We start from the raw sequence: 24,179 nt of genomic DNA, 5'->3' as shown, positions 1-24,179 counted from the left end.
CCCCATAATCCAGTCTGCCTTCCCCATAATCCAGTCTGCCTTCCCCACAATCCACAGGGCTACTGTAAGACTCCAAGGAGGCAATGTTTGTGAACATTCTCAGTGATGGAAAGGATTGTGCAAATGAATCTCCCCATTTCCTACTCTCTCTCAGGCCCAGAATACCAACGGCCTGGGCTACCATTTATTAGAAGATGATTGTGTGGTCAACATCATGGGTTCCTCACCCCCAACAGGAGCTTAAGTTAGGTGCTCCACAGGCCGATGTCTCTGCCCACTCTACATACTCTCCCAGGGAAATTGCACCCCAGCCCCTACACACAGATGAATCCCAAATCTGCTTCCTTCTCAGGTCCCTCGGCTGAGCTCCACCTGTGTCCCTTTGTGGCCGCCATAGTCTATTCAGGCTGCTATAACGGAATACCATCAACTCTGTGGTGCGTAAACAGCAAACATTTCTGACAGTTGTGGAGACTAGAAAATCCAAGATCAAGGCCTGGCAGATTCGGTGTCTGGTGAGGGCCTGCATTCTGTTTCACAGATGCCATCTTCTCAGTGTCCTCCCATGGTGTGAGTGGTGAGGGAGCTCTCTGAAGGCTCTTTTATGACGGCACTAATCCCATTCACTAATCCCTAATCACCTCTCAAAGGCCCCCACCTCCTAATATAATGACCTTGGGGGTTCGGATTTCATATGAATTTGGGGGGACACAGCATTCAGACCACAGCGGAAGCCAACTGCCCTGTGGATATCTCCACTAGCTTGCCGCACAGTCCCTCAAGCTTACCATTCCCATATTGAACTCATCCCCTGCCCCGCAGCCTTCTCCTGGTCCTGGGTTCACCGCTCAGTGTGGGCTCCATTGGCTCAGTCATCCACCCAGAAATCTGGGTGCCAAACTCAGCACCTCCCTCTCCCTCCTCCCTTCTCCATTCTGTCAACCACTAGGCTCTGAAAGTCCCCTTCCTCAGTCTCCTGCAGGCCTGGCCATCCTCTCCATTTTGTGCTGCAAGGTCTGGTCGCTGTTCTCTCAGCAGTTTCTGGCTAAGTCTCCCTGATGGTGCTCTCGTCCACCCTGCCATCCAGCCCTTTCACTCCATGACATAGTGAGCTTCTTCTGCTTCCTTTTTTATCTACTCCCTTTTATACCCCAAAGCCCTCCTCCTTACCCTAATCAATCATTCTAGCATGTTTTATTAGCATTTTTTGGTTGTGTTTTATAGAGATGGAGGTCTCACTATATTGCCCAGGCTGGTCTTGAACTCCTGGCCTCAAGTGATTCTCCTGCCTCGGCCTCCCAAAGTGTTGGCGGGAGCCACCACGCCTGGCCTCTAGTGTGTTTACTGTGTCTTCTCAGTTTCTAAGTGTTCTTCCAAAATGTGAATTCTTTTGTGTGTACATTCTTTTTTTTTTGAGATGGAGTTTCACTCTTGTTGCCCAGGCAGGAGTGCAATGGCGCAATCTTGCCTCACTGCAACCTCCGCCTCCCAGGTTCAAGTGATTCTCCTGCCTCAGCCTCCTGAGTAGCTGGGGTTACAGGTATGCGCCACCACGCCTGGCTAATTTTATATTTCTAATAAAGATGGGGTTTAACCATGTTTGTCAGGCTGGTCTCGAACTCCTGACTCAGGTGATCCACCTGCTTCAGACTCCCAAAGTGCTGGCATTACAGGAGTAAGCCACCGTGCCTGGCCAACTTTTGTGTATACATTCTTGATAACAGTTTTTCCCCCTCAACACTGGGTTTTAGGTCCCATCTAGCAGCCCCGAACTGCTGTGCAGGGCTCCACGGCACACATCCTCTCCCAAGGGATGGATACCCAGGCTGCCTCCTCTCCCCACCACCACAAAGAACACTGATCAACTTCCTCATGCATCTCTCTTTATGGACCTGTGGAAGATTCCTCCGAGCTATGTATCCATGAGTGGAACTGCTCAGTTGTGGGTATGCATGAACTTAGTAAGACTGAAGTGACCGAATAATGACAGATTTCTACAGGTTCCAGAAGAGCTGCGCCAATTTACCATCTCACCAGCAGTGCCTGAGGGTTCCTGTATCCCCAGGAGGAGGCGCCTTCTAAAGCAGGCATCTGTCTACGTCCCTCCCCTGCTTAGCATCCCACAATGCCTTACTACTCCTATCTGGATGAAGTCTCCCTCCTTAACGCAGCCTCCAAGGCTTCTGTGGCTCTAGCCTGGAACTCCTCTCCCCTCTTTCTCTGGGCTTTGTGCACTAAAGGACTGCAATTGTTCCTTGGTCCCATGTGTCCTGCTCCCTTCCATACATGTTCTTTCCAAACCCCCTGCAGGGGAGTTTCTTCCCTCAGAAGCCTTATCTGACACCTCACCGCCTGCTGGTCTATGTACCTCCTCTGGACGCCGCAGCCCCCATGCTGACCTGCTGTGCTGTTGGTGTCTGTATATGTTTCTGACACTTTCATTAGACCACAGTTTCTCAACCGTGGCACTTTCGACAATTGGGATCGGGAACTCCTTGTTGAAGGACTGCCCTCAGCAGAGTAGGACGTTTAGCAGCACCCCTGGCCACTACCCATTAGATGATAATAGCACACCCCCAGCCCCCACAAGTGTAACAGCCAGAAACATCTCCAGACATTGTTAAATATTACCTGGGGATCAAAATAGCCCCTGGCTGAGAACCACTGTATCAGACTATGAACTGCTAGCGCCAGGTCTGGGGCTGGGTCTTGTTCATGTATGTATCATGGCACCTAGAGGAGGGCTGGCCCAGATTAGATGCTCAGTAAATGCTGCTAGAATCTGTGATGGCCAATTACTGGGCAAAGACCCAAGGGTGGGACTCAGAATTCAGGGTTTTGGGATATGCACGATGTCGTAGGGGTGGGGCTGTCTCTTCTTTCCTTTTTTTCCCTTTCCCCAATGGCCACCCAAATCATCATCTCCTTTTGTTCTTATAATATGGGGCAGGGGAAACTGAGACATCCAGCAGACTTACTGTGTGGCCCTGGGGAAGCCACTTCATCCCTCTGGGCCTCCACTTCCTCACTTATACAACAGGGGCAAAACAGACTACGTCAGTCAGCATTTATTGACCGAGCCAACAAACCAAGGCAAACTCCTCTCAAAGTGATGGCTGCTCAGAGTCTGGGGGATGTCCCAGGAGGAAACAATCAAGATAGAGAGGTAAGCCACACGACATTTACAGGGAGCATGGCTGGAGCTCAACCACCCTGAGGAGGGCTGGGGGCTCAGGGACGTCACTGCTTCAAGGACATCTTCCAGGAGCCCAGTGCCTGCATGATCCAGGAGCGCCGCTGGTGGGAAGTGGGAAGGTTCTCACAGCTGGGGCTCCAGCGGTGCGTGGTGGCCGGGTAACACATCCACGAGTCCCCGTGCGGCAGCCAGGAGTTCTGCCAGCAGCTGGCCAGGATGTGGTCCTGGACCTGGGCCGCGCAGATGCACACTGATGCTTCTGGGTCATGTCTCAAGTTTTCCAGAGCTGCGTCATGGGGAAGGGAGAAGCCTCCCGTTAAGACCCAGGGCCCTATGTGGGTCTCATACCTAATCCTTCCCATCTCCATGCCTTGGCTTAGGCACCCTCTGCTTGGCATCCCCTCATCTCACTTTCCTCCTGGCAATTCAAATTATTCACATTTTTCAGAGCCTGAATCAAAACCTGCCTCCTCCAGGAAGCCTTCCTGGACTGTCCCAGCCTACCTTAATGCTTTCATCATATTCCTTGGTTACAAAGTGAGTCAGTCCCCACTTAAGAGTCGCCCTGCACTAAATGGCTTTCACTCTCGATTTTGAGCCTCATTTCCTTAATGAGATTGTGAGCTCCCCTAGGGCAGGGCTGTGTGTTCTGTCTCTTGGTAACCCAGTGGTACTTAATGCTATACTAACCCTGGATTAAAAACTAGTAAAATTGGCCGGGCGCAGTGGCTCATGCCTGTAATTCCAGCACTTTGGGAGGCAGAAGCAGGCAGATCACTTGAGGTCAGGAGTTCGAGACCAGCATGGCCAACATGGTGAAACCCTGTCTCTACTGAAGATACAAAAATTAGCCAGGCACAGTGGCATGTGCCTGTAGTCCCAGCTACTTGCGAGGCTGAAGCAGGAGAATCGCTTGAACCAGGAGGGGGAGGTTGCAGTGAGCCGAGATTGCGCCACTGCACGCCAGCCTGGGTGATAGAGTGAGACTCCGTCTCAAAACAAACAAACAAACAAACAAACAAACAAACAAACAAACAAAAAACTAGTGCAACTGAACTGAGTTGAAGACCCTTGTCTTGGGACACATCCCTTCCCTTTCCCTATTACCCACTGTGATTCTACTCACTGTCTCACTGTCCCCTGAAATCTCACCAACGCGGGGCATGACTTACCTGCTTTCACTTCATTCAGACGATCTTCTGTCATTATGCTCTCCATGCAGGGGACCAGGGACCCTTGAGCATAATCCAAGAAGTGAGGGAATTTGTCTTCCGAAGTCGACCCCACCCCAACCCACCCTTAGACCAGAGCTCCTCAGAGATGCTTTTCCCATTATCCTCCAGCCCCACACATGAGGACACAAAACTTCATTTGGACCCTGGGACAGACTCCCCAAGAGGCGTTGGGAAGGATGGCTGGTCCAGTGGGCAGGATGGCACCAGGATAGGGGCAGAATCTGGGCTGCAGCTGATTCTGACAGTGCAGCCTGAGGCTGGCCTAGTACCCAGGCTGAGGCTCAGTTTCCTCATCTGTGACACAAGGAATTGCTGCCTCTGCTGTCCACTTCTATGGGGAATTTGAGCAGTAATGTAAGACACTGAGCACCTTGCGTACCTGTCAGGCAAGGCTATAGCAGGGCCCTAGAGGGCTGAGATTCAGCTATGCTGGGTCAAGGATACATTTCTGATGACTCCCTGATGCATTGCTCATCCCTCCCTTGCTCCCAGCCTGTGAGCCTGGCTCCTGCAGTATTTACAGGTCCTTAAATGGGCTGTACCTCTCAGAGGCTCCTTCCCTCACTATTGTTTTTTGTTTGTTTGTTTGTTTGTTTGTTTGTTTAGACAGTGTTGCCCAGGCTGGAGTGCAGTGGCATGATCATAGCACACTGCAGCCTCAAACTCCTGGGCTCAAGCAGTCCTCCTGCCTCAGCCTCCTGAGTAGCTAGGACTATAAGCATATGCCACTATGCCCAGCTAACTTTTTTAGTATTTGTTTTTTGTAGAGATGGGGTCTTGCTATATTGCTCAAATTCCTGCCCTTAAATGATCCTCTCACCTTGACTCCCCAAAGGATTGGGATCACAGGAGTAAGCCACCCTGCCCGGCCCCTCACTTCTCCTCCTGGTAATTCGTATTTGTCCTTGAATATGCAATTTAACAAGTGGTTCCTCCAGGAAGTCCTTCCTCACCCTGCTCTGGATAAGTTAGGTGCTTCTCTAGGTTTCTTGAGTATCTGTGAGCTCTTCTCTATCTGTTTATACCACATTGTATTTCACTTGTGATTTATGAATTTTATCTCCCACCAGACCAGAAGTTACTTAATCTTAGGTCCACTGAGGGGTGAGAGTGGGAGGGCAAGGATCTGAGGATCCAGCTGAGGATGCAAAATTGTGTACATATATGCATTTCTTTTCAGGAAAGTATTCATAATTTTCTTCAGAGTCTCACAAAAAAGCCATAACCCAAAAAAAGTTAATAATCATTGCACTGCTCTGGGAGCTATCTATGGGCCATAGATATCTGGGAGCTATCCATGGGAGCTATCTATGGGCAGATCCAGGCTCTACTCAACTCTGTTTCCCCAGCACAGGCCCTGACATAGAGATGATTCCCAGGGTGTTAGACACTCCATTTTAGAAGTGATTAATTTGGAGCAAGATTTAAAGAAATCAGCACGTAGGAAGCAGATGTCTCTGAGCAGCCCCCACATTCTAAGGGATCCCTCCAGTCCTGGGCATTTTTCTTCTGCCCCAGCACTGATCATGTTAACAGCCACCCCCTATCACCACACCTTCATCAGCATCACCTCCTGAAGGGCTCTTTGTTGTCCTAGCCTAAGCATCACACCTCTCACAGAGTAGGGAATCAACGTTCGCTAAATAAACCAGCAGATAGGTGGATGGATGATCGGATGGATGAAAACAGCAAATTAACTTGGGAAAGGTACTAAAAGAAATATCACTTCACAAATGGCATCATTTCCAAGCCTCTTTGCAACAAGGTCTCCTGGCCCTTGGTGAAGGGCATGTGGTTATTTGGAGGGAGGGGTGAGTAACTGGGAGGAGACACACCCACTTGCCATCAGAAGGGTCCTGTGGGGGGCTCTGGTCAAGGGGAATGTACTGTTTGTTTTTGGTGTTTTTTGTTTGTTTGTTTGTTTGTTTGTTTTTTCCAAAAAGTCAGAGTTGGGATTATGGGAAATGGAAGAATGAAGATTGCTAACGTTGAGCACCTGTATGTGCCATCCCTCCCCTTTTAAAAAATATTCTCATTCAGTCTGTGAAACAGGAGGTGATCCCTATCTTACAGATGAGGAAACTGAGGCTCAGTGGGAGTAAATGATCCAGTAAGGGTGACACAGGAAGGGAACCATGGAACTGAGATTCTACTTGACTGTTTTCACCATGCTGCTTGGTCCCTCCTGCTGCTCTCAATGGGGGATTTGCCCAGGCTCCTGCTAGGCTTGTACCCATGCTGTACTCCAGAGAAAAGCAGCAGTTCTGCCACGTACAGTTGCCCAGGTTGTGACCTGCACAAAGACTTCGGACTGAATCCAGCCTGTGGCTCAATTCCTAAGCCATGATCTTAGAGTGGGGAAAACCATTCTAACTTGCACTGTGGCTGTCTGCTGGCCAAGCCTTGCACCCAAAGGGAGGCATCCACCCAGGTGCTGGAAGGGCTAGCAGCCTGGGAAGAAAACAAATTGGAGAGCAGGCAGAGCCCTGGCAGCAGGATGACTTATGCCAGGGCAGGTTACCTATGAACATGACTGAGCACTTCCGGAGGGAGGCCCGTGAGTTCTTGGCATACTCCAGGCTCTGGCTGAGGAATATGAAGGCGCTGTCTCGGTGGGTGTTCACCTAGGACAAAGAGAAACCCCAAAAGTGCTGGCCCCTAAGAGGAACCAATTGCCCATCCACCCTTCTTGAAGCTAGGAATGGTGACCCTCACCCCCTGCCTCCTAAATACATCTGCTCCCTCTGCCTGAGCCCCCCAGAGGCCAGGGCTTATCTCCTCTTAGCTGATTACAACAATCACTTTGATGATGTTCCTGCCTTGGGTGTCTCCTCTACCAATTTATCCCCCTGCTGCAGTCAGAGGGAAAGTTCTAAAATGCAGATCCAGCCAGAGATGCGAATGGACATGGCATGTGAGGGACATAGGTAAGGAGACAGTTTGACCAGGGTGAAGGATTCAAGGTATGGAGCAATGGGGACAAACTGGAGAGTTAGGGGGTCTTAAAAGCCCTTAAAAGCCAGACAGAAATAGGACTTACTTGTACATTAGGAAATAGGAAGGCAACATTGATTTATTCTTAATAGGACAGTGAGAAAGCCACGTTTTGGGTAAAATAGTCTGACAAAGGTAGTCATGATGGGTTTGACAGGTAGAAAGTGGTAGACAGTTGTCCAGCTAAGGAGCTGTTGAGGGAGAAGATAAGAAATCTGATCTGATCACTCTCCTGTTGACAACCTATGTATATCAAGGCCTAAGCTCCTAGGCCTGGCATGCAAAGCTTCACAATCATGTTCTGGGTCTGACCTTCCTTCCAAGTCTCAGCTCCTTCCACTGACTCCACCTGTCATGCCCACCATGCTGCACTCCGAGGATATGGCCAGCTATCCCCAGATATGCACCTTCTACAAGAAATTGCTCCTATTTGGAGTGCCCTTCCCACTCTTCTTCACCTCATAAATTCCCTCTCATCCTTTAAGCCTCAGCTCAGATGCTACCTCCTCCCTGAAGCCTTCCACAGCTCTTAGGCAGAGCTCCATCCCACCACCCTTGATGTTTCTAGCAGATCTTGCTCATCCTTTGTCATGACACCTATGACACTGTGTTGTAATTATTTATACTGATCTCCCCCAACTATATCTCGAGCTCCCCCAACTATATCTCAAGCTCCCCCAAGAGAAGGGGCCATTTCACTCAGCTAAGAGTCTCAGCACCCTGGACAGGGCCTGGCTTGCAGCAGGTGCCCAAAAAGCGTCAGATGAATGAATGAACAAATGAATGAATAGGTTACCAGCCCCTTCTTAAAGCTAAGCCTGGAGGTTGACCTTTAAATGAGCAAAGCTCTTGATGGCCTGAAGAGCAAAGAAGAAACTGAGGACCCAGAGGGGTCTAATGTAGAGGTCACAAGCTGGCAGCCACGGGCTACAGTAGCCTGCAGAGCAATGACAAGCACAGTGTTTAAAACGTGCTACATTCGGCCGGGTGCAGTGGCTCACACCTGTAATCCCAGCATTTTGGGAGGCTGAGGCGGGCAGATCACCTGAGGTCAAGAGTTCAAGACCAGTCTGACCAACATGGAGAAACTCCGTCTCTACTAAAAATACAAAAAAATTAGCTGGGTGTGGAGGTGCATGCCTAAAATTCCAGCTACTTGGGAGGCCAACGCAGGAGAATCTCTTGAACCCCCTAAGGTGGAGGTTGCAGTGAGCCGAGATCACACCACTCACTGCACTCCAGCCTGAGTGACAGAGTGAGACTCCGTCTCAAAAAAAAAAAAAAAAAAAGAATAGGTTTCTAGCTTTTCTCATGAAACAGAGGACCTGGCAAGAGAGGAGCCTGCACGGTGAGCTTGAGCTCTTCACCCCTACCTTCAATGGGGCCTGGGCTCTCCAGGGTGCTCAGGGACCACCACTTCCACACCACTCATGATTATCTGCCTGGTCACTGGCCACTGTAAGCATTTGAATTAGTGACCCTAGCCAAGCACTTCCTCCAGACCTCTATTTCCCGCTGGAATGTGATGGTAATATCATTAGACTCTCAATTGCAGAGGCTTTGAGCATTACTGATAACAGTGGTGGCCAAAGAGCTTTTCTCAGTCCAGTAACAATTTGTAGCTTTGTATATTTGTGTTAGATTGGTGTGGGGAGTGATGGACTCCCCACTCAGATGTCCCTTCACATGGGAGGGATTAATTCCCCCAACTCTTGGCATCGCCTGGGCTAAGAACTGCCTGGCCCGAGGTCAAGCCCTTCCCAGGGTGACTGGCATCCAGTGACAGATGAACACAGGAGTGTACAGACCTGACCCCCAGGCCAAATTTGGGAATCTCATGGCAGTGCTGGCTGAGACCTCCGCTGAAGCTACATTAAAACTTGACCTCTCCCTTTTTATTCCTGTTTCTTCCACTCCCTTCCACGGGTATCGGTCCCGGGGCACTCCCTCATATGCTCACTGCTGCCCACAACAACAGGGAAGGTAGATTGAGACCGGGGGCAAAGCTTCCCAAATGACATGTAGAGGACTAGGCTGTATCCTGCGGAGTTGTGCTTCTGTGTGTGTGTGTGTGTGTGTGTGCACGTGGCTTGCTCCTGCCTCATGATGTTCACAGGTATCACCGAGAAAGGAAGCTCTGTGGTTAAATAAGTTTGGGAAACTATTATATAAACAACCATGAACACAGTTCCTCAACACAAAACATCTCAGAGCCTTTAGTATCCTGATGTCATTGCAAATCCACAAGAGGAGAATGTCAGTGCAGAATTTCCCAAACTTACTTGCCTTCAAACTTCTTTTCCTCCCTCTGGGGCATATTTTGTGAGACTGGTGTTGCAGGTAATACACTCTGGGAATTGGTGTTATAGTGCGGCCCTTGAGGCAGGGATGTAATACAAGCAGACTGTGTTTTAACAAGACCATTCTGGTGGCCTGCGTGGGAAATGCATTGGAGGGGATGAAGTTAAAGGCTGGGAGACCCCTTGGGTGGCTGGGCCAATAGCCTAACCGAGGGGTGCGGGTGCCCTGAATTAAGGGCAATGACGGCGGCAGGGTGGGGAGGGAAAAGCAGATTCTAAGATACTCGGGATATTTAAGATTGATCAAATGTGGAGGGTGAGGGAGATGAAGGAGCCCAAGATGATCTAGGTTTCTGCTTGGGAGCTCTAGAGGGAAAAGGAGGAATTGAAAGGAAAAGGCACAGGCTCAAAACAGACAAGCTGAGCTTGAAGTGCCCATGATCATCGTGGGAGGTATGCAGGAAGCCACTGAACAGAGAACACTAGAAGTCAGGAGAGAAGGCAGGGGTGGAGAGGAACGTTCCAGAGCCAACAACTTGTAGTTGGTCATGGAAATAGGATGCTGGTGGGAAAAGAAGGAAGAGAGAGACACAGAATTCGCCACCTCCAACACACTTGTAAAAAGCCGCTCTACCCTCTGGGAGCACTCACAAGGCACTTGCAAATTTTGGCCACCGTCTGCTGCTGGCTGTCCCAGGGCTTCCGGCTATACGCTCTTTTTGGCAACTCCCAAGCCATGAAGTAAGAACAGCGCAACAGGGTCTTCACACATTTCTGGGAACCAATAGGAAGAAAATATCAGAACTGTGGACAGCCAGACTGTGGTCCAGAAAAAGGGATTTTGAAAACTCAGTTTCTATTTGAAATTGTACAAGTGAAGCTGACCATTTTTAATTTTTTAATTACTATTATTTTATTTTTATTTTGCCCATGGTTTAGGACCTTTTTCTTTTTTTATACATCAGCTATGACCAGAAGCTGGCCATGTTGAGGAAGAATCCTGATGTGGGCACCTTTAGCAAACAGACATGGCTGGACACACATAACTGCCCCCAGGATTGTTTGCGACTCTGGCTTGGTTAACGTAAAAAGAGGTGCGCCCACAGGGCCCGAGGGAAGGGTAGAGGGTGCAAGGCCCACGCACACTCACCTGGCTTACCTTGGCGTTGCCCTCCTGCATGGTCAGCAGTAGGGGCACCAAGGTGCTGACCAGCTGCTCCTCCATGGCCTGAGTGCGTGGTGCCCGAAGCTTCTGGACCACCTTCCCATACAGGTTGATGCAGGAGGAGCGCACGTCCTCTCGTGCCTAGGGAAGACCAAAGGCTCAGAGGGGGTCCCTCCTCTGGGACGCCACTCACTGCGGCTGATTCAGAGCAATTGTTCCCCTCACTCAAGCCTAGGTCTGGAACTCTCCCGACTCTTCCCAGCCAGACCCCCACTAACCTAAAAGGCACCTGAGCGCTAAGCAGGAAAATGCCTCCCTCCCCTCCTCTGCTAGGAGCAGTTTAAAGAAAAAAAAGAAAAAACTGGCCAGGTGCTGTGGCTCATGCCTGTAATCCCAGCACTTTGGGAGGCTGAGGCGGGGCGGGGCGGGGCAGGGGGTGGGGGGGGCGGGATCACGTGAGTCCAGGAGTTCAAGACCAGCCTGGGCAACATAGGGAGACCCCCATCTCTACAAAAAATGCAAAATCAGCTGGGCATGGTGGTGCATGCCCATAGTCCCAGCTATTAGGAGGCTGAGGTGGGAGAATTGCTTGAGCCAGGAAGGTCGAGCTGAGATCTTGCCACTGCACTCCAGCCTGGGTGCCAGAGCAAGATCATCTTTAAAAAGAAAGTACCCCCTCTAGATGAACCAGTCACAATAGATGACCCTCTCTGGGGAGACTCGATTGTGAAAGAAGAGCTTCCTCTGTCAGAACCAGTTAGAATAAGGAACCTTTACAAAAAGATGTGGACCAGCTGGGACAAAGTTCCCAGTAGGCTGACCCAGCCCTGCCCAGGTCCCGATGGGGGCATAGGAGGAAAATGCAGCCCCCAAGGTAGTAAAAGACCCCCTCTCGATCCCTCCTGCTCCTTCACTCTGTGGGGTCCTCACGTCGCTGAAGTGCGGCAGCAGGATCTGCAGCATCTCCACATAGACCGCACTGTCCATCAGCTTCCGGTCCCGCCCCTTGAAGACAGCCTTGAGGTTGTGGACCGCTTCCACCACCAGCATCCCATCCATGTTCTTCAGGCCCTTCACCATGGAGGGCAGGAGGGCCTTCACCTTGGCGGTCTGTGGGGCAGGAGCATTTGGGATGAGGGCTCCTACCTGAGCTAGCAAGTAGGAAGAGACCCAGCCTCTGATTCACTGAAATGAACTTGGTGGTCCAATCCCCACTTTCAGGCCTTGGCCTATGCCGCCCCACCTGCCTGGAATACCCTCGCCCAACCTCTTGCTGCTCCTCGAAGCCCTCTTTGGCCTCACTGACTCCTTGGCCAGGACCCCTGAGGCTCTTTGCTGTCTACCCCCTTCCTTGGCTCTAGGTAGATGACATGCTGTGTTGTTAGTTAGCTTTCTATGTCCTGCCCTTTCATAGCAGCTACATCGTGAGCTGCAACAGTGCCTGGTAGAGACAAACAAAGCACTTTTAAAAATGCTAATGATGCAGCAACAATCTGGGCTCAGTTTCCTTATCTGTAAAATAGGAATACGTGTGCCACCCTTTGCCCTTCCTATACACACTGCCTTTAGAATCATTGTGAAAACCTAGATTAGAAACTATTCAAAAGGAATAAAATATATAGATTTTTAAAGGATATCTATTTTACAGATGGGGCAACTGAGGCTGAGATAGAAATGATCTCTGATTCCAGCTGTGGGCTTCTGAGGGACTATAATGGTGAAGCTCTGTCCTTCCTCCAGTCTGGGACCTGGCTGGGCCAGGCTTTCCTCTGCCTCCCACTCACCTTCTCAGTCCTGCGGGCCAGGATGACCAGGCCTCGAATGGAGAGCACCTTCATGATGGGGTCGTGGTGGATCAGGCCTTCTGCCATCCGCCCCAGAGAGTATTCCTCGGGGATCCGGCGCACCTGCTCCATCTGGAGGAGCTGAGGGAGCAAAGGGTCATTACCTCCCAGGCTGAGGGGGGCAGGGCAGCCCCCTGGCCTCTCATGCACTGGGACTGCACATTGGATACCAGGCTCAGCTCTGCCCAGACCTTCAGACTTGCAAAACCAACAGATTGCTGGAAGTCTCCATATGATGTCCATCAGCACTGTGTGGCAAAGCTGAGTGTGTCACTCTCCAGCTCCGAGCCCCTGTGACTGCCCGTTGTTGCCTTTCCCATCAGGCCCCTGCCTGCCCTGTGGCCTCATTAACAGCAGTGTGCCCACCCTCCAGCGCACACCCTCACCACCAGCCAGCCAGCTTCCAACCAAGCTGTCCCCTGTTCCCTGAACTACCCAGGCTGTTCCACCCCTTCTGTGCTGGCAAAATGCCCTTCTCCTGGGATGCCCACCTCCACTCTGACCCCTGCCACCTCACAGGGCTCCATCCAAAACTCAGAGCATTAAAGCTAGGCTTGACACTGCCCCTGGCCTCATTTAGGCTGACTGCCTCCTTCCCTGGGCCCTTGGGTGCCCTGGCCTTCCTCCTGAGGCGACACCTGGAAACCTTCAGTGCCTCCATCTGCCTCCCCTATCCAACAGGGGATTTCCCTGAGGACAAAACCCGAGTTGTTCCTCCATGGGCCCCTGTTAGCTAACATCAACTCTGGTGCAGAATATGTGCTCAGGGACTGCGTGCTGCATGAGTTCAGGTCCAACATGAATCTTGGCTTGGGCCGGGCACGGTGGCTCATGCCCGTAATCCCAGCTACTCAGGAGGCCAAGGTGGGTGGGTCACCTGAGGTGTGGAGTTCAAGACCAGCCTGGGCAACACGGTGAAACCCCCGTCTCTACTAAAAATACAAAAAATTAGCCAGGTGTGGTGGCACATGCCCCAACTACTCGGGAGGCTGAGGCAGGAGAATCACTTGAACCTAGGAGGTGGAGGTTGCAGTGAGCCAAGATCGCATCACTGCACTCCAGCCTGGGTGACAAGAGCAAGACTCCACCTTGAAAAGAGAAGGAAGGAAGGAAGGAAGGAAGGAAGGAAGGAAGGAAGGAAGGAAGAAGGAAGGAAGGAAGGAAGGAAGGAAGGAAGGAAGGAAGGAAGGAAGGAGAGAGAGAGAAGGAGGGAGGGAAGGAGGGAGGAAGGAAGGAAGGAAAGGGGAAAGAAGAAACGAAAGAAGGAAGGAAAGAAAGAAAGAGAAAGAAAGAAAGAAAGAAAGAGAAAAAGAAAGAGAGAAAGAAAGAAAGGAGGGCCAGGCAAGGTGACTCACAGCTGTAATCCCAGCACTTTGAGAGGCTGAGGCGGGTAAATCACCTGAGGTCAGGAGTTTGACACCCGGCCAACATGGGGAAACCTCGTCTCTACTAAAAATACAAAAATTAGCTGAGCGTGGTGGCAGGTGCCTGTAATCCCAGCCACTCAGGAGGATGAGGCATCAGAATCACCTGAACCCAGGAGGGGGCGGTTGCAGTGAGCCAAGATGGCGCCATTGCACTCCAGCCTGGGAGACAAGAATGAAACTCCATCTAAAAAAAACAAAAGAAAGAAACTTGGCTCCTTTCCTCCTAGGCATGCCCTCCTCTTGCACTCCCTGTGGTGGGGTTAGCACTACCAGCCCCCCATCGTCCAAGCTGCACACCAGCCTCCCCTTATCTCCCTCCTCTCCCCCACTGGCCTCCCCACCCACGGCAGCCAACAGGTCTTCGATGCCTGCTGCGTCACTCTCACAAACGCTTCTCGCCTCCATGCCCTTGCCTGACATCTCCTGTGACTGTTGAGCCCATGTGTCTGCATTATGGGAGGAAAGAGCTGGGGAGAGGCAGAGCTGGAGGAGGGGGCAGGACAGGTCACCAGGGGGAGGAGACAGAAAAGGAGGGGCTCCACCTATCCCCTGTCCTCCACCAATTTACACCACCAATATTCAGGCCTGCTGTGCACAGCTTCTGGACTGGGCACTGGAGACATGGAAAAGAGTCATGAGAACCCTAAAAGCAATTTAACTGACTCACAGAGAGCACTTCCTATGTGCCAGGCACTGTTCTAAGTGCTTTATGTAAACCTGACCACTCTAGGAGGTGGTCAAGTCATCATCCCCATACTACAGGTGAGGAAACTGAGGCACAAGCAGGTTAAGTGACTTGCCCAAGGTGGCACACCTCCCTTAAGGAGTTCACCTGCCACTGGGAGAAGCAAGCACACACACCGTCACAGCAGAGAGGGCGACAGGAAGCCGGGGCGGAGGGGACGAGGGTGAAAGGGGCGTCTGAGCTACATCAAAGTGCCACGGCTTTAATGGTGGGGCTGACTCTGGCCAGGAGCAGACACCTCTTCTGGGGAGGTGGAAAAGACTGAACCTGGGCGAAGACCCTTGCTGCAGGGCAGAAGGGCCGCTGCTCAGGAGTCCAGGGAATGTTGGGGACAAGTTAAACCTAGAGTCCCTGACTTTATGGTGGACACAGGAATGCCCCATAAGGTCTGGCAAGATCCAACCTCCCTCCTCTCCTGCAAGAACCCATGTGGTAGCCACTAACAGACTTAGAAGTGCCTCTCCCAAGAGGCTGACCAAAATAGAGGACCGTGTCAGGCAGGCCTGTTTTGAATCTCTCTGGACTCTCTGAGCTCTGTGACCTTAAAAAATTCCGCTTAACTCACCTAAGCATGTGTATCACAATTTCTTCTCGGCAGGGTTGCTGTGCAGATTAGTGAGATAACATTTAAAAGAGGTCAATACAAGTGTTTGGCACATAGGAGGCCTGTAAGAAATGGTAGTTTCCCTTTCTCTTTCCCTCACCATGGTCAGGGAAATTGGAGTTAGAACTGGATGGAGCTGGGGCTGGAACCCAGGACTCCCGACCCCAAGGCCAGGTTTGTTCTACCTGGAGGTGACGCATTCTGCTGGTACCTGCAGTATTTATTTGGGCACTCCTTCATCCATCCCATCCCCACTTCTTGGGGCCCTCCTAAAGTTGGACCTGGGGGTGCAATGCCAACATGACATGGTCCCTTCTCCCAACTCACAGCCCACATGCAGTGGCAGAAAAAATGACAAAAGTACCTAGGATGCCCATGCTGCCTCTTGTTCATTCAGCAAACTTTAAGATTCAGCTTAAATGTCATCTCCTCCAGGAAGCCTTCCTTAACCTTCACACTATCCAAGCAGCCAATGAGCCTCCTGCCTCTGAGCCTCACTATACAGATCCTAGTGATAGCCCAGACCTGCCTCATGACAACCATCAGGTCACAAGAACTAGGCAAGCGTGGTGGTAAAAAGAGTGGGTTTTACAATGTCAGTCAACAGACAAATGGATAAACAAAATGTGGTATGTACATGCAATGAAATATTATTCAGTCTTCAAAAGTAAGGAAATTTTGGCCAGAGGCAGTGGCTCACACCTGTAATCCCAGCACTTTGGGAGGCCGAGGCGGGAGGATCATTTGAGGTCAGGGGTTCGAGGCCAGCCTGGCCAACATGGGGAAACCCCATCTCTACTAAAAATACAAAAATTAGCTGGACGTGGTGGTGCTTGCCGGTAATCCCAGCTACTCGGGAGGCTGAGACAGAAGAATTGCTTGAATCTGGGAGGCAGAATTTGCAGTGAGCCAAAATCACACCACTGCACTCCAACCTGGGCAACAGAGCAAGACTCCATTTCAAAAAAAAAAAAAAAAAACAGTAAGGAAATTCTGATGCATGCAACAACATAGATAAATCTTGAAGACATTATGTTTAGGGAAACAGCCAGGCACAAAAGGACAAATATTGTATGATTCCACTTACATAAGATACCTAGAATAGGCAAATTCATAGAGATAGAGAGTAGAATAGAGGTTACTAGGGGCTGGGGGAGTGGAACGGGGAGTTTGTGTTTAGTGGGTGTTGAGTTTCAGTAGTGAAAGATACGAAAGTTCTGGAGATGAATGGTGGTGATGGTTGCATAACAATATGAATGTATTAATGTCATTGAACTGTACACCTAAAGTGGTTAAAATGGCAAATTTTATGTTATGTATATTTTACCACAATTTTTTAAAAACTAAAAGGAAAGGGGAGGGCTTTGGAGCCCAAATGTCTTTATTTGAATCCTGGATCTGCCACTTACAAGCTGTGTGGTCTTGGGAAAGTTTCTTAAATTGATGCCTCAGGGTTTTTTTTTCTCTAAAATGGGGCATGGAATAGTATCTGAGTCATAAGATTAGTATGAGACCAAATGAATCAATGTGTGTCAAGCTCTTAGAACATGCTTGGAAGATAGTAAGTGCTCAATAAATATTAGCTGTTATTATTAGCAAGTCTCTCTCTTCTGGGTCTGTCCCTACCAACTTCTCCTGACTCACCTCTCCCCAGCACCTCCCGAACACACACTCGGCTTAGTTGTCACCTCCTCCAGGAAGCCCTCCCTCCCTGATGCCTCCCTCCTTCAAGTCACTTGTTGCCCCACCACAGCCTGGATGGCCCCACCATAGCCCAAGTCACTCACTGGCATCACCCCCATGTTATAACTGGGGTGTCCTCTGTGTCCTCTGCCACACCAAAAATTCCTTGAGGGCAAGTTAGAGTCAAATTCACATTTATGTCTGGTGCCTGACACACAGAGGTGCCCAGCAAAGGTTGGTGGTTCCCTGGGCACTAGGGGAGTCTGGTTAAGAGTGGAATGGGGTAAAGGGTGGAGAGACGGGGAGAGGAGGGAGGGAGACCAACAAGATCATAGTCAAGAGAAGTCACTCCCATGGGAAGGCTTTGTAAACTATAAAGTACAGTTTACATAGGAGAAATGACCAGTGATGAGAACCGAGGCCCGGAGGAGCTCCCGCTGTGTACCCGCTGCCCCCATTGGTACCTCCACAAAGAAGGCGGTGGCCGTGATCTTGTGCTTCTCGTCGCCTCGCTCCAGGAGCGGGATGAGCAGGTAGAGGATACGGCACAGCTCCTGGCAGGAGTACTGCACCATGGCCCTGGGGGTGGGAAGGGGGAGCAGTCCCCTCAGGTCTCCAGCCCCAGGGGGATTTCTGGGGTTTGCTTGTGACACTGGAAATCCTGGGTAAGCCAGGATCACCTGGATTCCTGCGTTCCCAGGATTTTCCACCTGGGTGGGATCTCAGAGGTCATCTGGTTTCACCGCTTCATTTTACAGATGAAGAAACTGAAGTCCAGAGGGGAAAGAGACTTGCCTGAGGGCACAGCACAAATCAGTAAGAGAGCCAGGCTGAAGACCCTCAGCTGCACAGGACCACGTCAGGCAGCAGAGAGAGGAAGGAGAGGATGTGAAGGCCCACTCACCAAGCGCCAGGCAGCAGGCACATGCTTTCACATTGTTACCCCATCTGATCCTTCGAAGCAGGTTACTGTTATTATCCCCATTTCATAGATGAGGAAACAGAGGCTCTAGGTGTGAACTGCCCATGGTCACAGAGCTAGAAAATGGCAGAGGTGGAGCCCCAACCGAGGGCTTGCATTCCAGCTGCCTCGTTCATTCTACTAAGCCAGTGGTCCTCTAAGCGCCATCTCCACTCAACCAGAGTATCAGCATCAGCTGGGAGCTTGTTAGAAGTGAACCATCCCAGGCCAGGTGTGGTGGCTCAGGCCTGACCACTTTGGGAGGCTGAGACGGGCAGATCATTTGAGGTCAGGAGTTCAAGACCAGCCTGGTCAACATGGTAAAACCCCGTCTCTACTAAAAATACAAAAAAAAAATTGGCTGGGTGTGGTGGCACATGCCTGAAATCCTAGCTACTTGGGAGGCTGAGGCAGAAGAATCACTTAAACCCAGGAGGCAGAGGTTGCAGTGAACTGACACTGTGCCACTGCACTCCAGCCTGGGCAACAGAGTGAGACTCCATCTCAAAAAAGAAATGCACCATCCCAGATCTACTAAGCAGGAACTCTTAGGGCAGGGGGCACAGCAACCAGTGTTTTAACAGGTCCGGCAGTTGATTCCGTTGCACACTCAAGTCTGAGGAGCACTGCATTATGCTCCACCGTCAGTGAATCCAGTGCAGTCTGGCAATCATGTGTGGAGTCCGGAATGGGACAGCTGGGTTCAAATCCTGGCCCCAGCATTAGCTGTGTGACTTGGAGAAAGATGCTTAACTTCTCTGGGCTTCCATTTCCTCATGTCTAATGCTGGGATAATAAGAGTGCTATCTCACCGAGGGATGTGGCTCACGCCTGTAATCCCAACACTTTGGGAGGCCAAGGCGGGCAGATCACCTGATTTCAGGAGTTTGAGACCAGCCTGGCCAACACAGTGAAACCCCGTCTCTACCAAAAATACAAAAATTAGCCAGGCGTGGTGGTGCATGCCTGTAATCTCAGCTACTCTGGAGGCTGAGGCAGGAGAATCACTTGAACCCAAGAGGCAGAGGTTGCAATGAGCAAAGATCGCACCACTGCACTCCAGCCTGGGCGATAGAGCAAGACTCTGTCTCAAAATAAATAAATAAATAAAAGTGCTATTTCATCAGTCATGGTGAGGATTAAATGGGATCATGCATGTGACAGGTCTCTGCATGGTGCCTAGAGCATAGTAAGTGCTGAACAAATGTGACTGTATCCTGAGACCCTGGGGAAAGCACCACCCGGGGCACTCAGGGTGCAGGGCTAAGATGCAGGCTCTCCTGCAGGAGTCACAGCATTGGAATCAAGGTGCTCACTCTTGACCCCATGGGAAGCTGTGCGTGGCCTGGGGAAGAGCTTTGGTCTGGGTCAGCAGGTCACTTCCCAGCTCTGCCACTTCCTGCCTGTGTGACTTTGGGCACATGACAATTCCTCTCCAGACTTGGCACGTTCCTGTGCAAAATATATATTAATCACCCCTGCCCCACCAGTGACTATAACTATAGCAAAAATTAGCCTGCATGGAGCTCTTACCATATGCCGGGGCTATTCAAAGTACTTTTCTCAGGCTGGAGTGCGTGGTGCCATCTCAGCTCATGGCAACCTCCACCTCCTGGGTTCAAGCAATTCTCATGCCTCAGCCTCCCGAGTAGCTGGGACTACAGGCACATGCCACCACACCCAGCTAATTTTTGTATTTTCGGTAGAGATGGGGTTTCACTAGGTTGCCTCCGCAGACCTAACTGACACTTACCATCAGCCTGGGCAACATGTGCCATCATGTACTACACATTCAAATGGGAAAGAACAAAAGAACATACACAAAATATCAGAAGCACATTGTTGATAACTGTGTCCAAAAGGCAGGTTCAAGCTGTTCTTGAACTCCTAACCGCAGATGATCCACCCGCCTCAAACACCCAAAGCGCTGGGATTACAGGCATGAGCCACCATGCCTGGCCTGTTCAAAGTACTTTAATTAATCCTCACCCCAACCCTCAGAGGTGGGTCTATTATTTCCATGCTATTGAAGGAGAGTGGAGGCTCAGAGGGAAGTAACTTGTCCCAGGTCACACAGGTGGCAAGTGGTAAGCTGGGGTTCAGAGGCAGTCAGGCCATCTCCAAGGCCACACCTCAACAACTTGGTTATAGCGCTGTTTCTGTATTGGCGTGGGAACTAAATTCATAATGCACTAAGGAAAGGTGCTTTGTGGATACTCTAAGTGCTCCACAATTGCCAGGAACCTCTGAAGAGTGAGTGCCATCTTTAACATTTGTATTGTCTACCTGCCAAGGAAGACAGCACTCTCCCAGTTGTAGAGAAGAGGTGACAGACTGAGCAAAGGGTCTTGCCCAGAGAGAGATGCAAACCCAAGTCCGTCTGAAGATCCTGAGGTCCCCCTCTTTCTCCTTCCCACCCCAACCCCAAGGTGGTCCTGGGACTCACCTTGCCAGCAGGGCCACTCCGCGGTGGTGGCTCTCCGCCCGCTCCATGAGCTCCCAGCCACCCTGGTCCTCCAGAAAGGTGGTCTCACAAGAGCAGCCCATCCTCAGTAGCAGGGTTTTCACCACTCTCACCACCCAGCTGCCAAGACAAGGCAATTGAGACCTCATGCTTACCTGGGCCCTAGCAGCCCAAGCCTCCCTCCACCCTGGCCTCTCCTGCCATCTGGCCCGACAAACTTCTCTTCACCATTTTAGGTAGGGGTATTCAGCGTATCCACAAAGGGTGGCTTTTTACAAATAATCATTAGCTTTTAGAACAAGAGAGGAAACAGAAGCAAAGTCCACCTCCCTATGAAGGCTGTGCTTTTACCTCTGGGACCAGCCTCTCTCTCACCCTCCACTCCTCATCAGCCATGGGCTGGGCAAGCAGCCTCTCTGCTCACTCACAGTCTCCTATCTGGGCCGAGTCCTTCTCCATCTCGGGACACTTAAGGAGTGATTCTCAAACTGGATACCCAGCAGCAGTCCTTGGGGAGCTTTTATGACCCACCAACTGACCAGACTGGGGCTCCGGCCAGTGCTTGTCAAGCTCCAGAGTGAGCCTAAGAAGCCCTGGGAGGGCGCTGACATCCTACTCTATGCCTGGCACTGCACTGTGTGTTCATCCATGGGGCGGGGAGAGAGAGAGAGAGATTAGACAGAGGTTTCTAGATACACACACACACACACACACACACACTTTTTTTTTTTTTTTTTGTCGCCAGGCTGGAGTGCAATGGTGCGATCTCGGCTCACTGCAATCTCAGCCTCCTGAGTTAAAGCGATTCTTGTGCCTCAGCCTCCTGAGTAGCTGGGATTACAGGCATGCGCCACCACACCTGGCTAATTTTTGTATTTTTAGTAGAGATGGGGTTTCCCCATGTTGGCCAGTTCCCCATGTTGAACTCCTGATCTCAGGTGATCTGCCTGCCTCAGCCTCCCAAAGTGCTGGGATTAGAGGCGTGAGCCCCTGCTCCCAGCCTATATACACTTTTATTAAAATAGAAACTGACACTGTATAGAATAGAGCTTACGTTTAAACAAAGTTTTCCAGAAACCTAAACATTTGCTGAAAGAGTTTATGGTGCACTTTGTGGACATACCTCAGCTGATACTGAGAGCTGGTGGCTCTCATGATTCAAAAGAAAGGACTTAAGTAATTAGGTAATCCTCAGAAATTTGCCCTTCATTTTCATGTTTTTGCTTTTATAATGATCCAATGTGAAAATTAAAGCTTTTCCTGAGGCCAGAATTTTGGAATCATTCAACCTCTGTGCTTATTCTTTGAAATGTGTGCTATCAATGACAGTCCCCTACTGGCAATGCCTCTAGCATTCAGAGTTACAAACAAAAGGGAGGGAGAAAGACAGGCAGGCTCAGGCTGTTGTCCAATTCTCCCATCACCATTCTCTTCCCTTTGCAGGTACTGGCTGAATGGCTAAGGTGAGATGTACAGGTTTTTGTTTGGAGAAGAAAAGTTGTTCTCTTCAAGTTCGGGCACTAGCACCTTTACCTAAGACAGAATGAGCCTCCTGCATAAGCTCCTCCGGTGACTGGACCACCCTCCCCTCCCTGTGTGTCCCTATCTCCAGGGTCATCGTTTTGGACACCTTCTTACAAACTGGCTTGGGCACAGATTGAACTCCAGAGCTCAAAAGGGAATGGCCTGAATTACAGGTTCCAGCGTCCTCCCAGCCCTCATTTGTGTTGCGTGATGAATATGTATTTAGGCCAAAACTTCCGAATTCGCTGGGTGCGGTGGCTCATGCCTGTAATCCCAGCACTTTGGGAGGCCAAGGCAGGTGGATCACGAGGTCAGGAGATCAAGACCATCCTGGCTAACACAGTGAAACCCTGTCTCTACTAAAAATACAAAAAATTGGCCGGGTGTGGTGGCGGGTGCCTGTAGTCCCAACTACTTGGAGGCTGAGGCAGGAGAATGGCGTGAACCCAGGAGGCGGAGTTTGCAGTGAGCCGAGATAGCGCCACTGCACTCTAGCCTGGGTGACAGAGCGAGACTCTGTCTAAAAAAAAAAAAAGAAAAAAAAAACAAAAACTTCTGAACTTCTGAACTCAGAACCGCATCATTCATAGTTGATCCTCTCTGTCATTTCACCTCACTCCCTCAATCAGTCTTCATATTTTCACGAAAGTGATCCTGGGTTTCCCTTCCCCCTCCCTCCCACCCTGACCCCAAGGTGGTCCCAGGCCTCACTTCCCTCCCTTCTCACCCCACTCCTAAAGTTATACCTGCCTGCAACAGCCCAAACAGAGCCCGTGCTGCTTCGTGAAAAAATAGAGTTGAAACTCTTCGGAGGAGGGCTGTGCTGTGGGTGGTGGGGTGGCTCTTGTGTCCCCAAACACTGAGTCTGCAAGTTTCACCCTTCTAAAAGGCTTTCTCTGCAAAGTGGAGCAAGGGATGCCTTGAAATATTTATTCTCTGTCTCTGCACTGGGACACCAGAGCCAATGATTGATCTGACATGGAGTTGCTTTCTTTTTTTGAGATAGGGTCTAGCTCTGTCACCCAGGCTGGAGTGCAGTGGCAAGAACATGGTTCACTGCAGCCTTGATCTCTTGGACTCACGCGACCCTCCTGCCTTATTCTTCCAAGTAGCTGGGACCACACACCTGACTAATTTTTTATTTTTTTGGAGTGATGGGGTTTCGCCATGTTGCCTAGGCTGGTCTCAAACTCCTGGCCTCAAGCGATTCTCCTGCCTCAGCCTCCCAGAGTGCTGGGGATACAGGCGTGGGCCACTGCACCCAGCTGGAGCTGCTTTAAAGCCCAGGGCTGCTGAAAGTTTCACCTTCATGGAAGGCACAGAAACTGGGCTTCACAGGACAAGCTCTCAGGCCACTCCCTCCTCCTCCTGCAAACCCAAGCTGTTTGCAGGGGTAATTGTTGCACCCATTACCAGAGCCTGCCTCTCCTCTCGGGAGGATGTAACCACCTTGTGCGCTGACGCCCCATGGAGCTATTCCACCTCATCACTGCAGTCTGGAGCACCGACAATTTGCTCTGGTGCCAAACCCCAGAGGATTCATTTCCTGTACAAATCACCACAACTTGGGTGGCTCAAAACAACAGAAACATATTTTTTCGCAGTTCTAGAGGCCAGATATTCAAAATCAAGGTGTCAGCAAGGCCGCAGCCCTCTGGAGAGCCCAGGGGAGAATCCTTCCTTGCCTATTCTGGCTTCTGGTGGCTTCCAGCACTCCTTGGCTTGTGACCACATCACTCACTCTCTGTCTTCATCAGCCTTCTCCCCTGTGTCTGGGCCTCTCTTCTCCTTATAAGGCCACTTGGCATTGGATTCAGTGCCCACATGGTTAATCCAGGAGGACCTCATCTTGAGATCCTTAATTATGTCTGCAAAGATCCTTTTCCAAATAAGGTCACCATCATAGGTTCTGGGCAGACATGTCTTTTGGGAGCCACCATTTAGACTGCAACATCTCATGGCTTTTCTCGCCCCCCTTCAGCCTGGCACATGCCTGCCTCTGCTTTTTCTGCCTCTCAGGCTGCTTCTGAGACGCTG

General features: G+C 50.6%; 1 protein-coding gene across 5 annotated transcripts in view; it reads right to left on the bottom strand.

The window, feature by feature from the left end:
- Positions 1–3,053: 3,053 nt before the first annotated feature.
- The window catches only part of MROH7 (maestro heat like repeat family member 7), a 71,526-nt gene continuing 50,400 nt past the window's right edge, over positions 3,054–24,179 (bottom strand). For 2 of the 5 annotated variants that reach the window (XM_058430612.1, XM_032137680.2), the window contains 9 exons: positions 20,601–20,738; positions 17,658–17,772; positions 12,675–12,815; positions 11,821–12,000; positions 10,876–11,031; positions 10,377–10,499; positions 6,953–7,055; positions 4,369–4,431; positions 3,054–3,482 (listed from right to left, as the gene is read on the bottom strand). In XM_058430612.1, coding sequence (XP_058286595.1) covers positions 3,241–3,482; positions 4,369–4,431; positions 6,953–7,055; positions 10,377–10,499; positions 10,876–11,031; positions 11,821–12,000; positions 12,675–12,815; positions 17,658–17,772; positions 20,601–20,738 — 1,261 coding nt within the window. In that variant the 3' untranslated portion in view covers positions 3,054–3,240. The remainder of the gene's footprint in view (positions 3,483–4,368; positions 4,432–6,952; positions 7,056–10,376; positions 10,500–10,875; positions 11,032–11,820; positions 12,001–12,674; positions 12,816–17,657; positions 17,773–20,600; positions 20,739–24,179) is intronic. The other 3 variants (XM_058430613.1, XM_058430614.1, XM_058430615.1) reach the window with 3 other exon arrangements.

This window comes from Hylobates moloch, unplaced genomic scaffold (assembly GCF_009828535.3).
Source record: "Hylobates moloch isolate HMO894 unplaced genomic scaffold, HMol_V3 SCAFFOLD_18, whole genome shotgun sequence".
NCBI lineage: Eukaryota > Metazoa > Chordata > Mammalia > Primates > Hylobatidae > Hylobates > Hylobates moloch.
The sequence above is the reverse complement of the archived record's forward strand: the minus strand, read 5'-3'. Positions and strand labels throughout refer to the sequence as shown.